Here is a 17,946-nt window from a genome sequence, read left to right as displayed (position 1 = left end):
ATTATATTATGCGACTAGTCGTTATATAAAGTAATGCGACTAGTCTAGTGTTATAGTCGTGACATTTATAATCAGACATTATTTGGGAAAATTATCTATGAAAAACCATTTTTTTATGAAAATTGAAGTTATTGTTTTCAATACCACACCAAAATGAGTATGTTTACCAATAATGTCGCGTTAGATTCAGATAAACTATTGTAGTGTTGATTTTTCTACAAAAGTCGTTTTTGCATAAATAATTATAACTTTTAGCCCCATTCAAAAAACTTTTTTCGGTATTTTGTATCATTTTTTGAAATACTTGGGACTCATTCGGCCATCTTGAAGAAATATTTTTTTTCATTTAAACAATTAAAAAGCAGAGGCGGTAAACTTTATAAACAAATTACTTTCATTTTCAAACTCGTTTCGTTTGATATAATTAGTAAACTTAAATTGACATTTGGTTTCTTTTATTATTATAACAATAATTTAAAAGTAGCATAAGTTACTTTTAACTAGTAACCAGACTAGTCTATGGATAGACTTACAACACAGACATAGACAATTCTGTATGTTGTAATGGACACAACTAATGTTTAATTTTTTGTCCTTGTTGTGTCTATCAAATTTTTGATGGTGTCCTAAGATTACTCAGTTAAAAAATAATTTTCACTTCATAAGTCTACAAAGCATAATTTTTTGTCTATTTGGTGTCTATGATTTTGTCTAAATTTACTTGATTTCATAAAACCAGAAATCTTTCATTACCGTATTATTTGAAGATTGTTATGTAGTAAAGTTATAATATTAAAAAAATATTGAAATGACATCAAAACTCCAAATGACGATCATTGCCCATGATTAATTATTGTTTAAAACTTGCGTACATATTCATCAATAAAATGAAAGTAAAAAACATTTTTCTTTTTCACTATTGTTTTATTCACAAACCTAAATAAATTTTAACACCTATTGGAATCTTCTACTTACTAATCCACATTTTATAAAGGACAACTCCTTGATCACATATTTTTAAAATAATTTTATTGAAGGTGATAAAGATTTTAGTGACTAAGGAAAATTTTTTAAATGATAAACTTACCTTCAACTTTTTTGAAGTAATCCCAAACTGGAGAGGGCATTTTAAAAATAAATTTTCACGCACATTTACTGAGAATTGAAAAACAACTGAACTGAGTAATTAATGAACTTCAATTGAGCACAAAATAGTCCATTTTGAGGTTTTTAAATAGACATTAACTTTTTAATCAACAGCACACGCTGGACAAAATATTAAAAAATGAACTTCTGTTAGAAGAATTGTATTTTTAATTTTGTGCTCGTTTTCAGTTTTTGAAAGGATGCTGCAGTGAAAATTTAATTACTCGTTATAAGTCCAAATTATATATTAAATAGATCTTCTATACCTCATTAAAAAATCGAGATTGTTCATTTAGTGTCCGTTTTTAAAATGATTGTCTAGAAAGTCAAACATTTTTTATAGACAATTCATTTTTGATAGTTGTAATTAAAATTGTTGCAATTAGTGCTTTGTCGAAGTCTATTTTTGTCCTTTTATAATAAGTCCATTAGAGATTGTCTGGTTGCTACTTTTAACTTATTGTTATAAAAGCAATTATATTTCTGTCTACTAAGTCGATACAAATAGCTATTATGGCTTCAGTAATGTATTAAGATAAATACTTTTTGTTGCTAGCACAGCGCAAAATGAAATTTATATATATATATATATATATATATATATATATATATATATATATATATATATATATATATATATATATATATATATATATATATATATATATATATATATATATATATATATATATATATATATATATATAAACTGTTAAAACATGCGCTTCGGTTGTTTATAATATTTTGCCATTATTTACGAATTCTTTGTTTTCATAAATTAAATATCAATAAATAAAAAGTTGTTCGGTTTGCCACAACCAATCGGATTTGTTTAAAATTATCGGCTTTTTTTTTTACGAGTTGGTTTGTTCTGGGTTAGGGTTAGGGTTAGGGTCAGGGTTAGGGTCAGGGTTAGGGTTGAACATGAAATGTTCAACATACGCCTTAATTCCTGGAATCGATATTAACAAAATAAAACCAGTAGCTACAACCTCACGACGTATTCCTAAAAATATCTCCGTCATAACAGATGAAATAAACCGCTTACTAAAAAAAGACATAATTCAAGTAAGCCGCAGCCCTTGGCGAACTCAATGTTTTGTAGTATCAACAGGAAATAAAAATCGCCTCGTGATCGATTATTCGAATACAATTAATTTACACACTCCGCTCGATTCATATCCTACACCACGAATCGATGACTTAATACTTAAAATAGCAGTCCATAAAATTTTTAGCACAATTGATCTCAAATCGGCGTATCATCAAGTGAGAATACGACCTGAAGATTACAAACTAACCGCATTTGAAGCTAATGGCAAATTATATGAGTTCAAACGCTTACCCTTTGGATGTACAAACGCAGTACCAATCTTCCAAAGAGTAATGGATGAATTCATTCAGGATAATAAACTTGAAAACACATACGCTTATCTTGACGATATAATTATTGGTGGAAAAGATGCCCAAGAGCACGATAAAAATCTTAGTCGCTTTCTACACGCAGCTAAAATCGCCAACATTGAGATAAACGAAGAAAAGAGTAACTTCAAAAAAACTCATATCGAATTCTTAGGCCACATTATTGAAAATGGAACTATAAAGCCAGACCCAAAAAGATACGAAGCACTGATAAATATGCCTGAGCCAAGATCGTTAAAAGAGCTAAACCGAATGATAGGTTTATTTGCTTATTACGCTAAGTGGATACACAATTGCACAGCATTAACTCTCCCACTTACTCAAGCAAGAGACAATTTTCCAACAAAGGGTTTAACCCCACATGCCAATGAAGCAATAAAAATACTCAAAAATAAACTTGTAGAAGCTTGTCTAGCCTCCCCTAATTTAAAAGTTTCATTAACAATAGAAACTGATGCCTCCGACTCAGCACTCGGAGGAACACTATTACAACTTGGCAGGCCAGTTGCCTTATTTTCAAGAACATTAACTAATGCCGAAAGGAAGCATGCGATAGTTGAAAAAGAAGCGGCTGCCATAGTGGAGTGCTGTAGAAGATGGAGGCATTTGATTAACTCAGTACCATATATTAATATAATAACCGACCAAAGATCCATTTCCCTTATTTTCAATAAACAGATGCAACAAAAATAAAAAATGAAAAATTAACTCGATGGCGTTTAGAATTAGCTGATATTAGTTATACAATCTCATACAGGCCGGGGAACCAAAACATTGTAGCAGATGCCCTTTCAAGATGTTGCTCGATTGTAAATAACACTAAAGCGTTTTACAGTATACATTCCCAGCTATGCCATCCCCAAGGCAATTGTCAGTGTGAACGAATAAACGGAACAATACTAAAAGCTGTTAGTCTAGCTCTGAAAACCTTAAGTCTAGGAAAAGAGAAATGGGAAATAGTATTGCAAATGGCTTTGTCCTCCATAAGAGGACTTCTGTGCACCGTCACTAACGAAACACCCCATCAGAGGATGATGAACTTTCAACGCTCATCAATAATAGGCACTGTTTTACCTAACTTCTTAACAGAACAGGATTCCACAATCCTTTACAGACGTCAAGTACGAATGAAAGGAGATCCACTCGTTGACAGAGTTCAACTACTAGAAACAATATCGCCCCACTACGCTCGAATAAAATTTCAAAATGGAAAAATTGATACTGTTTCAACAAAAGACCTCGCCCCACTAGAAAACCTAAATCCCCCAACAGAATCAGTTCAACAACAATCCGGTGATTTGAACATTGAAGAGATGATCAACAATACCAGCAATTCAATAAACAGAAACCAAGAAGAACTAAACGAAACCAACGAAGTAACTTCAAGCCAATTAGTTGAGAATTCAATTATAGATAGTATCCCTTGTAATCAGTCACCTACAACAGCGGTACCTAGTCAGCCTATGCAGAAAGTTACTACTCCCGAGAATCTTACTAACATACCCTCAAGAACAGGACGCGTTACGAAGAGGCCAAAGTATCTCGACGACTACTTTCTTTCCTAGTATAATATCAGAGGTTAAGTCTATACTCTCCGCCCTAAAACTTTCATAATGTGGAGAAGACTGTTATAATTTAAGTAATAATGCAATATAATATTAATCACGTCACTTCCCGTCTTCTGAATATTACAGTTATTAGTAACGCTATTTATATATAATCTATTATACATACGGTTATTAGTTACGCTATTTATATACGATAGATGTTTGTAGTTCTTATATAGCCTTTTTCTTATATTTGATAAAAGCCAAAATATACATGAAAGACTTTTTAATTATGGTTTACAACAATACTATTATTATGGTTTTACTATTTTATTATGGTTTACAACAGCCTTCTAAGGCATAGAACAAACCAACCCAAACCATATGTTGGTTTGTTCTATGCCTTCTAAGGCATAGAACAAACCAACATATGGCCGCTCAATGCAACTAAAGTTGCATTGAGCGGCCATATGTCTGTTGATTTGCTTCGGCAAACTTGAACCATTAATGGTTTTTTTGCGGCTACCCAGCTCAGGCAACTTTATAAAGGCTCGGCAATTGCCCGGTTACAGCTTCCCAGAAATGGCAATCCAAGAACGTCCTTTAATGAATTCGCTGGCATAGGCAAGCCATTATCGGACCAGTATATCCTTGTTGTCTGGGTAGTAATAAATTGCGCATATTTGATGGTGTGAGTTTAGACACTGCTAATAAGATTGAATAAGAACCATAGCTTCAGTGTTTCTAGAAGATTTTAGACTAGTAACAGCAAAGAATCATTCCAATGTTTTCGATTAATTGATGTATCGATACATTTTATAAGATGCGACGTAAAAGTTCGAGACAAGTAAAATATTGTAAAATGGAGTCAAATAAAATGTAGTACAATGCCTTTGTTTTGATGAACACACACGGATAAATCTTTAGTTAATACGAAAAAGACAATTGGAGTTTGGCAAAGAATACAGTCAAACACTTACTGCAGAACACGTGTCACTAACAGAAGAGCATGGTTTTACGTAGGTTGGTCATTTATCATTATCTAATGGGAGAAATCTCAAACTTAAACGTTAAATCTTTAAATAATTTTGGTTGCAATTGGATGCGATGGCACAAAAGTCACATTGGACGAACCAATAGTGTCATCAGATTGATAGAAAATGAAGTAGGAAAACCATAATTGCAGTTAGAATGTCAGCTTCATGGTAACAAATTGCTACTGTGCAATTTATTCCAACACCTTGATAGTCCAAAAACTGGTCCTCGTCCATGATCATTTGCTGGATCTATTTGTAAAACTTTTTCAATATGCTAATTAATTTCGAAAAAGTTCGTTTTGTATTCATTTTGCATTAAATCTAAACCTTCTGTTTAGACTTAATGGAGAATGTTTTGACTGAATGGAGAATGTTTTGACTGAATTTAGAATGTTTAGACTTAATGGAGAATGTTTTCATGACTTGATAAAGCTATAAAAACAATCTGCTTGCAACGAATAAGGATAAGCGTTAACATGATCGTGAAATATTGTTGCGCAGAAATTTAAAGGCAAAATCACAGCGAAATCCTGGAATTAAATAATTAAAACGTAATTGCTGAACCACGATAGTTTCGATTATATCTTCATTGATATAATCGAACACTAATACCACCGAACCTCTATTGACCTTTCGGACGCAGTTATTAGAGATATGGTTAAAATGGTAAATCATCTGTTGTCAATTATTTCAGGTTTCCATTACAGATATTAATGCTAAATATTGAGTTGAGTAATTTGATATAAATGTCCACATTTAATCTTCATGGGAGAGTGGCACACCATGATACACTATTGGTTTTTTCTTCTTAAAAGTTTTTCAAAATAAGCCTTCTTTTTAGGCAATTGGTTTAATTGGTAGAATTAATTTTCACCTACAAAACTAAACTTATTAATCATGCTTATAGTTTATAACTTTTTATAACTAATGAGTTTGTATCAAGGTACCCACCCATGGGGTACCTTGATACAAAATATGAGCATCATTAAAAAAAAAAAAATAGTCAGGGAAAAGATTTTTACTTGAAAGACAAACAAATTAATAGTAATAATTAATAGTTATAAGCCAATTAATGCATCCAATGGTCTTAATCTCATTTCAGAAATCCAGAAAATATATCGTTTCTTAAGCGTCAATAAATAATGGCTTTGTATCGAAATTGGATCTTCAAGTATTATATTTACATAAACCTCGCGAAAAATGGCTGTAAATATTAAAAGAAATGAATTTTATAGTTGTTTATGTCACGATGAAGTGCTATTCTACAGTTTTAGAGCCCTCCACAAATGCTGTATTAACAAACCCGATACTTGCTAATAGAAAACTACCGGTTTATTTTTAGTATCAACTTATTTTTTCAATAGTTTTGTTTAATGAAGTAAAGAGCTTACGGATTGTAGTTTACAAAATTATGTTACTCACCTATAGACACATTGAATAACATACCTTAGAACTTAGCAACTTTAAAAACTAATAAACTACTTTGTCATCAAAAAACACAAATTTTTTTTGATATTATTAGGCCCTCTCAGGTCTAATGATATCAAATGATAGAGTTTTTTTTGTCAAAACATAGATCTAGTAGTAAATGTTTCACCATATGAAAGTGGTGGTCACAACTCTTAAGATGCCTTCACAAGTACAATGATCATAGTTCCCAGGTATCACGGTGCCCCACTCTCCCCTACTAGTATTAAAGTTATTTAAATTGCTTTTATTTATTTTAATAAATAATGACGTTTACTTTTACATGCCATTTGTTTGTTATTTTTGTAATACATAAATAATAAAATTTTTGTAAATATGAACCTATTTTAATAAACTTTTATTAAAACTGGTTCAAGTTTTTCAATAAAAAAACTACAGTACGGTTCAAAAAAGGCTGCTGCGCGGTTCAAAATACTATTAAAAAATACTTTTATCAATATTTTGTATAATACTATAGTATATACTATACTACGATAGCCTTTTTCAGTTTTAGTGGTTTTGTTCCAAACGTATATTATAAGCGAGACATGCTTATAATTAATAGTGAAAAAAAAAAGTCGAAAATTAAAAATAAATAAATAATAACTAAAAATAATAATTAATGTTAAATTAAATACAATTACGGCAATTTATAAAATTCCGACTTCTACAAAAACTAAATTGATAAAAAAATTATTAATGAGCTTCTGGCGTGTTAAGTAAGTAATATAAACTATCCATATGAGCAACCTCGCGTGGTGGACCAACAATCCAATTGTTTGCAATCCATTTTATTCCTTTTCGAATATCACATCCGCCGTGAAGTGAATACCAATCCATTTCTCCTATAAATATTTTATAAATCTAATTAAAAATAACGTGCCAACCTCCAAAAATGAATACTTTTATATGCATTTAAAAAAACAACAACAGTTAATTCAGTTAAAAAGTACGGAGTTTTGCACCTTAAAACTTAATCATTAAGTAATTAGGTTAAATAAATACAAAAAGCGATTTTTTTAAAAAAGGAAGAAAAATTTCGCTAACAAAAAGTTTGTTATTTAATTTTTTTTTAATCTTAAAAAATCTGAGTTAATACTTTTAACATCTTTTATATTTATCTAAACAATCTACTTTTTAAAAGATTTAAAAAGTAGATTGTTTTAATTATTATTATTATTTTTATTGTTTCTTGACCATTTTACTTTCACATTAAAATAATAATTGCGTTGTTAAGTTTAATATTTTAAACCATGATTCTCAATGCAATCGGAACTTAGTTAAAATATTAAAGTTTATTATTTATTACTTTATAATTAAACAATTCTTCTCAACTCATAAACGTCCAGTTATAAATATTTTTTTATTAAAAAATTAGCATTTGTAGTTTAAACTACATACCACGTTTATAAGAGACATAAAGTGATAAACTAGGAAGTTTACATCTTGTAACACCTTATATTGCATAATTCTTTTAAAATATATAATTAGTTTGTCTGTTTGCAATTGCAGTAACTCAATAATAAACTGTTTTTAGAAATTTAAGAAATGAATATTATAAATAAACGACACTGAAATGGGAATTAAGGTACCTTACAAAAACATTATAAAATATTTCATAAATATATTTCAAAAATGATTATAAAAAATGTACAACAAAAGTAAATTATGGCGATGAATTTAAGTTACGAAAAAAAATATTAAGAAACATTTAAAAAAAAAAAAATTAGCAATTAAATTAAACTCACCTAACCAGCCATCCTCTAAGTGATGATTGTACCAAAACACTGCTCTGCCTTTTTTCGATTTTACAACAAGAGATGCATTATAGCAATGTTCACTCAAGTTATAAAGATCTCCATTTTTACGTTTTTTAAACTCCTAATAGAAATAAAATTAAATTTCTAAGATAAAATTGAAGTTATATGTAATAAAATATATAAAGAATATTATGGGCGGATCCAGCATTTTTTGATGTTTGGGATTTTTGAGATGTTTGAGCTAACCTCCGGATACGGAACAAACTTCAAACATTGTTTTTACTTTTGTCAAATAAGAATGCTTTACAAAAAATTGCGATGATTGAAGCCTGGGAACAAAAAAGCCCTAAATTTTGGCCACAACTGCCCCAAACGTGAGAGCAACAAGCTTATTAAAATGTTTTATTTACTATTCTTTAATAAATTTATATTCATCAATAAACTTTAAATTTTATACTATAATCCCTGAGCGTTCAAAAATTATAATTGTATAAAGTTAAGACCATCCTCAATTTGAGGGGGCTACAAATGTTATAAGATCATAACTTTTGAACGCTAAGAGATTATTGTTTACTTATTGCTTAACTTACAACCAATATATTATACATCATTCTGACCTACATGACAATTCGCTTTCAAAACTTTGAAACGTTCAAATAAAACTTTATTGTAAGAAAAAATATACTTTTACATTTACACTTAGAAACCATTTTGTTTATTTATTTATTAAGTTGTAGTTTTTGTAAAATATTTTTACATATTTTTCATTCACTCAATGAAAAAGTAGTTTTGTCTCATACAGATCCCTCCTGGATCCTTCTGGATTATCCCATATTGCATTCTTATGAGAGTTTTTAACCCGAAACTAATAGGGTAGGTAATTACACATAATTTCACATGAGATTCTTATTGTCCCAACTAATATATAAATTGCTTTCTCAATTAACAAATTGAGAAAAAATTTTTTTTTTTAATTACCCAAGTTAGTTATCTTAGTTATCCAAGTTATATTTTATTTTTATTTTATTTTATTTTTGTTTTATTTTTATACCCAGTGGACACCGGACCAAAAAAAGACGCCTTTGAACGTTCAAATGATGTCCAAAACCTTCTAAAGACATTCAACAGATGTTCGGAACTTTTGAATCTTTTGTTTGCGTCTCGTATCCAATGGGAAGTTATGCAAGATAGGCAATAAAGTCTTTCTCACCAATAGTGTTAACAAAATAATACAATTAAAACACAATATATTTGATTTTAAAGATGCTACATAATAAAATTTACTGAAAAATATGGACCTTAATCCACTGCTAAATATCAAAATCTGCTTCTGGTTTGATTACCTCTCCGAAGGACAAGGCATATCTATTTCCAAATATATTTTTAAAGTAAAATATTTTTCTCTTCAATCTAATGATCACACTCTTCCAGTCAATCTGTTTGAATGTTAAATTGTTTAAATGTTAGTTTATTTTCAGACATCTACACTCCTACTTCTGTTGCTATAGTTATTTCTCACTTAAAGTTCTCTACAGCTTTTTTATTTTTAATAAAATTTAAATATAAACAAACTTCACAAAACATTGTTTTTTTTGCCCAGTGGGCACCGGACCAAAGAAAGACATCTTTTAAACGTTCAAAAGACGTCCAAAACGTTCAAAAGGCGTTAAAAAGACGTTCGATACTTTAAAAAGACGTTCAATATCATAAGTCATAAGTTGCATTGTTTGGTTGTGAAATTGTAAGAATTTTCTATTTAACCCGCCAAGTTTACTCCGCCTTTTAATTTCCGTACACGTACATTCCTTAGATGTATGATCCTTAGATAGTTTAGCATGTGTCTAGTGGTAGAACCCTCAGTTCACAAGGGGTTCAAAATTTAAATCCAGCTTACAGCTATGGAAGTTACGCTCAATCTGCTTCTCTGCTTAGCAACTATGTTTAACAAAACTCATGTCTTTAGAGTTTAGGATCGAGAGAGAGAGATAAATCTGTCTGTCTTTTAAAATCGGCAAAAAAAAAATTAAAAAAAAAAAATTAGAAGAAATAGTAAACATATTTATATACATTTGGCGTTATTATAAACTAAAAAATATTTTCAAAAAACGAAAAATTTTTTTATATAGCTTTGAAAAATATGCAATATTAAAAACTCAATATATGTGCATTTAAAACAAGCACTAACCTACTATTTTAAAAGAATAATAAAATAACTACTTTGGAGTTAGCAAAACTTAGATTTTTAATACGCTAATTATACTAAATATTCTTGAATCCGATTTAATTATATCCGATAGTGGTATATTTTTGACAAAAGAACTACAATGAGCGCTTGAGATATATTACAAGAGAAGAGACCCAAAATTCAATGATTTTCATGACCAAAGAGTGATTCCATTTGATAGTAATTTAAAGCCTAATTCTAATTTTCATGAAATTTAATTGACTTGAGATTTTTTTTTTTTTCACAAGCTTTTTTATTACATTTTTCTTAAATTTCCATTGTACAAAAGATTTAAACCTTTTTCAAAATCCTAATAATATTTGCTATTGATATTTCATTCATCTTTTATTGTTATTTAATAGTTCATTCTTTATTACTATTTTATGTTGAAAATTTACCTGATGTAGTAATATTCGCCAAAATTAAAAATGTAATTTTTCGTGTGTGCACGCAAACTTTGCACTCTGCATAATAATGTTATTTTATGCATTATTTTATTTTGCACGCTGTATAGTTATGTTATTTTAGGCCTTATCTATAATGATGAAGTTAAAATTTTAAAAACGTTCTGGTAATAATTGCTAAAATTTAATTTTTTTTTAAAGAATTATTTTTGAACGTTTTATTTTAAACTTTTTCTACGCTACTTCAGCATATATTTTATAGCAAAACAAGTTAATGCATATTATAGCAATTAAAAGTTAAAATAGAAAATTTAGTGCATACGTCATGACTGTAGTTTTCTTTATCTGCAACAGGAAATGCCGTTTCCCCTCCTTCTTCAACATCGTTCAAATAATACAGAACTGTGATGAATCTATAAGATTAATACAAAACTGTGATACAGAAAAGTAAATACAAAAAAAAAAAAAAAAAAATTAAGTAAAAAAGTAAAACGTTGATACGTTGTGAATAAACAATACAAATGTTTCATCTATGAATGAAGAGGGAGTATATAACTCCGCAAAAATTAACCATACGCAAAACGAGTCTTATTAAAAACCAGACGGTTACCAAACCCTGACCTTGATATAAAACAAATTAAGTGTAAGGACACTTAGAATCAGGGTTAGAGTATGGCTTTCGTTAACAGTTATTTCGCGTGACTCGTTTTTTATGGACTTATAAAGTGGATTGTCTAAAATACACGTCCAAACTTTTAATTTACTTTAATTAAATATTAAATTTTTTATCTAAAAATCACTTAAATACCATCTTCATTAGTTGTTTTGTTCAAATATTTTTTGTTGTTATTATTTCTGACCTTTGCGCTGTTATTATGGTCGTTAACGCTCACGGTTTGTTTTAGTTGCCACAGGCAACTATATTGCTGTTTAAAAAACTTATTGCAAAACAATTTTGCTTATCACATTTTTTACATAATGGTGAAATTTGTTAGGTAATCAAAAAATTGAATTATAAATCTGGAAAACAAGAAAATTCTGGCTCCATCAAGTTAAAATACTCTTTGATGTTATTACTAAAATTACTTTTATGTTTGTTTTAGTATAACCCACATAGAAAATTAATATTTTTATGTTCAAAATTGCATTATCGTGTTATTCGTGTTTATTTACGCATTTATCGGGTACACTCGATAGCAAAAGTTTTTATATCTGTATCATTGTAAATGTTAAAATTTCATACATTTAAGTTTATATATTTAATTTTATAATTAAGTTATTTTAAAACTTTTTTCGACTTTTTTAGGTAAAACTTTTTTCAAATTTTTTGGCTAAAAGGTTAGAAAAAAGATATATCTCAAAAACATAAAAAATAACCTGCATAATCGGCACTTGAAAGGTTGAGATGCTAAATCTAAATGACAACAAGGATAGTCAGGATATTCTGAACGCGATTGCGCATCGAAATGGGCATGATAATGACCAAAAGGTTTGTATCTTACAACCTGTAATGGTTCTCCCCCAGCTATGATATATGCAGGAAGATTCGTTAGTTTTGTTACCCTGATAAAAAAAGTAATATATGCAAATAAAGTCTAAACTTATTTATAAAATATCGTCATTATTAAAACTTTGAAGCGTAAAAATTATTGTCTCAATAACATTTTCATTAGCTTCTTTCTTACAATAATAATAACCTAATAATAATAAATTAATTTTACTAATAATAATTAACAATTTTTATTTATTAATACTCTTCATCTTTATAACATTCTATTTATCATACTTCTCTCGTAATCTTTTCATAACACTATCGCTCATATCATCCTGCTTTAACCAAATTTGGTCACTAAATCGATCTCGAAACCTTGGGTGTTGTTCCCTTAAATCTTTCATATATTCAGCAATACCTGCAGTATTCATTTTTTCAAACTCATCTATTGTTATTAGCCCATCATCAAGTTCCGTCATCTTTAGAGCAGCAAAACTATGTGAAATATATATATATATATATATATATATATATATATATATATATATATATATATATATATATATATATATATATATATATGTATGTGTGTGTGTGTGTGTGTGTTTGTGTGAGTGTGTGTGTTTGAGTTTGTGTATTTTAAAAACTATTGTTGAAAGTAACTTTGAACTAGTTAATTAAATAAGCTCTTATAAAACCCGAAAGCTGCAAATTCTATAAATTGCGATTACTGAAATTGCAATTGCTTGTGGTTACGTTTGGTTAGTGTTTGTGTTTGGTTTGCGTTGGGTGCAGATACTTTGTCTGTTTTTTCACCATAATAATTTGCTATTTCAGAAATGTTTTTTTTATTGATGTAATTTAATTTTGTTTGTAAATTACTATAAATGATATAAAAGACTTACATTTCATCTACATCAGTTGAGTTTAAATACAACTTTAGCTGTCGTTGAGCCATAGTAATCACCTGAATTTAAAAATTACAAATATTTTTAACCTGCAAACATAAGTTTGGTTTCCTATAGTTTTAAAAGTGTTGTAAAAAAGTCGAGCAACTTTGTTTTGGTCTTTCTGGTCTTAGTTTTTTGCAAAACAAAATGAAATTTGGTCTTTCTGGTCTTAGTTTTTTGCATGAACAAAAAGTTCATCAACTGCAGTAAACATTTGTCTGCTAACAAAAAAAACTGTTGTTAAATATTTTTATTTTATCAAGTAGAATCTTGAAGGAGAAAAGGGAAAGAAAGGGGGTAGGGTCTCTTAAACTACTGAGAGCCTTGAGAGATCCCTCAAATCTTTGAAAACCTTGATTGACCCCCAATCCTCTGAGAACCTTGAGAGATCCCCAAACCGTTGAAAACCTTGAGAAACCCCAAAACCTCTGAGGATTAATTCATAAAATTGATATGATGCTAACATTTGCGTAAAATAGTTAAATAATCATTAGACAATTGAACCATTAAGTCTTAATTAAAAACATTTAGGAGATAATAGTACCATGAAGTCTTAATTAAAAACATTTAGGAGATAATATACCATCACTCAACTTAACAAATTTATACAAAAAATTTTTTTCCTGAAGTTTAACTGAAAAAACATTTATAATCTAATGTTAATATCAATAATTAAAAAAGGTCGCTTTAGATTTACTTTTAAATGTATCTAGATCTAGGTCAACAATATCTGCACAAAAATTTATACGTATAGCTACAATACTAAATTAAATTTAATATTTTTGAACAACAAAGCTGTTGTGCAAGCATCAGGGAAGTATTTATGGTCATTTCCTTTAGCATTATTGGAATATTTTTGAATATTTTACTAGCTTTATTTTAATCATAAAACATCATTCTTAGTGTAGATAAAGTTTATAAATATTTAAGGCTCCAAGGATATGTAGGAGACTTTCATAAATAGAGGTAAGCTCACTTAAGGGTAACTTGATGGATTTAGCGAGAAAATATTATTATTGCAAACAATACATGTGGCAATCAAGCGTGTAATCATTAAGATGCTTCATAATATGGTTGATTGCGGTAGTAATAATTTACTGGCAAATTTACTGGTAAATTATTGTCATGGTATTATTAGGATTTACCTATTTTACGGAACTCAACTCTATTCACAGAGCACGGTTTTATTTGCTTTAAATAAAACTTTAAAAAGACTACTATAAGATAAGCAAAAGCCCCTCTTGAAAGAGAAGAGATTTTGTTCATCTTAAACTAGTTTTAGTTTCATTGACCTTGACTGCCCTTTTTTAGCTAGGAACGCAAATTGACTGCCCTTGTTAGCTAGGAGCACAAATGGACTGCCCTTGTTAGATTGGAACGCAAATTTAGAGAGCTGTTAAGACCACTACAAATAAAAAATTTATACAGAACCACCAAGAATCGAAGTACCATTTTTTAGTAAATCTGATAAATGTCAATCAGAATCACATTATCCAACCAATCAACAATTATTAAAACGATCAATGAGTATGTTTATAAAATGTATGAAAATAAACTTTTGAGTTTAAACTGCTGAGTCAGCATTAAAAAGCATAAATTTTGAGTTAATGGTTGTCTATAAATTACGTCACGCAGTTTTTGACCGTTTTTGACATCCTTCCCCCCCCCCCCCCCCTCGTCACAAAATTGTAATACTTAAGAAGCAAGTTTTGTATGAGTCGTCACAAAACCACCAAGCCCCCTCCCCCTCCTTTGAAGCGTGACGTTATTTACGGACGACTCCTTATGAAAAATATTTAAAAAAATTCTCTATCAAACTAAAAAAAAAACTTGATAAGTACAAGTGTCCTACCAAACTAAAATTTTTACATATTAGAAAAAATAGTTAATATTTTTCGTAAAAATCAAGGGACTCTATGAAAAGACTGCGATAACGTAATGTTATCCTTATCTTCTTTGAGTTCCTATCTGCTTTAACCTTATTTTATTGTAATACTAGTGTATACTCTTGTAACAGAATTTATTTTATATATATTTAAACGAGCATTGTAAAAATTATTATACTATGTTAAACAGAAAGAAAAAAAAATAATAAAAAAAAAATAAAACAACAATATTACTACCACTGAAGACGACTAGCTTTATTTAACTATGGGGAGTCATCAACTAAAGTATTTATGTGTACCACTATATCTTATTTAACCATTGATGACTATATTTTATTAAAAACTATTTTTTATTTAACTATTTAAAGAGGTACTCGTTAATAAGACTTCCTCGTCTTCTGTGAGTTTCCTTTACAACAACATACTTATATTTAAAAAAAACATAACTATTTTTTGAATAAAACATTGTCAGTTTTCTATCATTATGTTATATTATGTGATATTATGTTATGCTATCTATTGTGATTATTTATTATTTAGTTATGATATATATTATACTGTTTAGATTGTAAATCTAGTGTGTAGTGATGAATCATTAAAAAGTTGTAAAAAAAATAACGCACTTAAAAAAAAACTGCAAATAGAGCCTGACCACCTGGAATTATACACGAACTCACTATTTGGAGAATCTTTACATATTTATAATTGTATTATAGTTAATTAAAAAATTAATAAATATTTTGTTAAACTTTTAAATATATGAAAATTTATAAATATTATGCTTTATAAATGTTTAAAGTAAAATTAATCGTAGTTTTTATTTTACCATTCCCTAGGAAAAAAAGAAACTGTATTACAACGCTGCCTAATTTCTGCAAAATTTATTCCTAATAAAATTAATTACACATTTGTAAAAAATGAGTAAAAAACAGACCATGAACTGCGCCTTTGCTTTATCTACTCGGCGTTTTTGCAGTTTGAGCAGTTCAGTGATGTATTTAGGTTTATTTGGTGTTCAACTTACAATAACTTACAGACATAGTGTAAACCAAAAAAAGTTTAGTATGTTCATTCTTATGTCAAGTTTTTTCCAAAAGTTTCAATAATTAGATTTTGGGAACAAAATAATCTAAAAACGGGGAATTGGTTTCAAAAAATATTTCCTTACAATACTCTCAGTTTACTTTTACAGAAACTTTATAAAAAAATTATACGGAATTTATTACCATGTAACCTCTTCAAAATAAGGAGGCTTAAAATTTAATAAATATAACCTCCAGCAAATATACTTTTTTTTTTATATATATAATTTTAAATCTATTAAGGTAGATTAGGTTAATATGAGCACCTTTGTAACATGAGCATACTTAAAGATTTCTTAGATGTAAGCAGTGAAGTTAAAGTTGTTTTGTATTTTTTGAATCGACTTTATGTGGTGATAACAGGAAGCAGTACCGTTAGCGTAAGTTTATATGTAGTAATTTGCTATCATTTAATTAAAACGCTGTTAAATTTTTTGCGTTGTTAAAACAATATCATCACGCATGAATAAACCTGTGGCGCGAAATTTTGGTTTTGAAAAACAATGCAAATATTAGAAACATAAAAACATTTAGTTTTAACTTTATTTAAAAAACCCATTTTTGTGTTATATGAGCATGCTCAAATAACCCAGTGTTTTTCATTGAAATTATCTAGTTTAAAGTCCTAGCACTGGTTTTAGTTGCTTTTTGAATAAAAACAAAAGATAGAAATTTTTTTTAATATTTTAACAAAACTAAATATGTTTCTGTAATTTTAATTCAAAAAATCTGAAAATTCAAAAAAAAGCGTTCATATTACCAAGTGATTTGGGTAATATGAGCAATTTCACTACTTTTTTAAAACCTCTGTGTTTTTAAGAAAATATTTCGGATGCCCAAATATCTAAGTGAATGATGAGTAGGAATCCCTAAAAACTGTTTATTCGCAAAAATTTTGGATCCAGCATAATAATTTTTGAAAATATTTCAATTTTCGCTTAAGGTGCCCATTTTTGAGTGGGCGAATTCTTTTGTTTCCAGGCTTTAACAATTATACAAAGCAAAGAGTTTTCTTAGTAAATAAACTTTGCTATAACTATATTATTCGCTCATTTATTGTCACATAAATTCTGAACTTGCTAGTAAAAACAAACTTGAACTTTTCTATCTTCAACAAAAACTTATTGCTCATCTTATTAATTTTAAGAATGGATTTACTCATACCAAGTCTCTATTAATTAAAATTTTTTAATATATATGAGCCAAATGATATTGCCTAATGTTTAATATTAATGTTATTTGCTTTATGTTTTAATGAAGTAACAATGTATTCTTTAGGGGATACTTTTTCTACTTCGCTACTTTTGTACTTTTTCGTATTTGTTTACCAAAAAAAAAACTTAATTTAATGTACAAAACTATTTTAATCTTGGAAAATATTGCATTTCGTTTCGAGGAGCTTTACTTTAGAATAAAATAATTTCGGCAAACTTTGACTTTTCTCTAGAGTTAAGCCATAACACTTTGAAACAAAAATTTAAAAAAAGTCATTTTTTATTAGATATTTCAATATCTAATAAAAAATTATT

The 17,946-nt window shown here is 28.6% G+C and overlaps 1 protein-coding gene across 1 annotated transcript in view; it reads right to left on the bottom strand.

Annotated features, from left to right (window-relative positions):
- Positions 1 to 7,204: 7,204 nt before the first annotated feature.
- LOC136072099 (transmembrane prolyl 4-hydroxylase-like) overlaps positions 7,205 to 17,946 on the bottom strand; it is a 116,997-nt gene continuing 106,255 nt past the window's right edge. The window contains exons 6-11 of the mRNA XM_065820391.1: positions 13,405 to 13,466; positions 12,794 to 12,994; positions 12,385 to 12,570; positions 11,330 to 11,420; positions 8,368 to 8,500; positions 7,205 to 7,464 (exon numbers count right to left, since the gene is read on the bottom strand). Coding sequence (XP_065676463.1) covers positions 7,316 to 7,464; positions 8,368 to 8,500; positions 11,330 to 11,420; positions 12,385 to 12,570; positions 12,794 to 12,994; positions 13,405 to 13,466 — 822 coding nt within the window. The 3' untranslated portion in view covers positions 7,205 to 7,315. The remainder of the gene's footprint in view (positions 7,465 to 8,367; positions 8,501 to 11,329; positions 11,421 to 12,384; positions 12,571 to 12,793; positions 12,995 to 13,404; positions 13,467 to 17,946) is intronic.

The sequence above is a fragment of the Hydra vulgaris genome, chromosome 15 (genome assembly GCF_038396675.1).
Source record: "Hydra vulgaris chromosome 15, alternate assembly HydraT2T_AEP".
NCBI lineage: Eukaryota > Metazoa > Cnidaria > Hydrozoa > Anthoathecata > Hydridae > Hydra > Hydra vulgaris.
The sequence above is the reverse complement of the archived record's forward strand: the minus strand, read 5'-3'. Positions and strand labels throughout refer to the sequence as shown.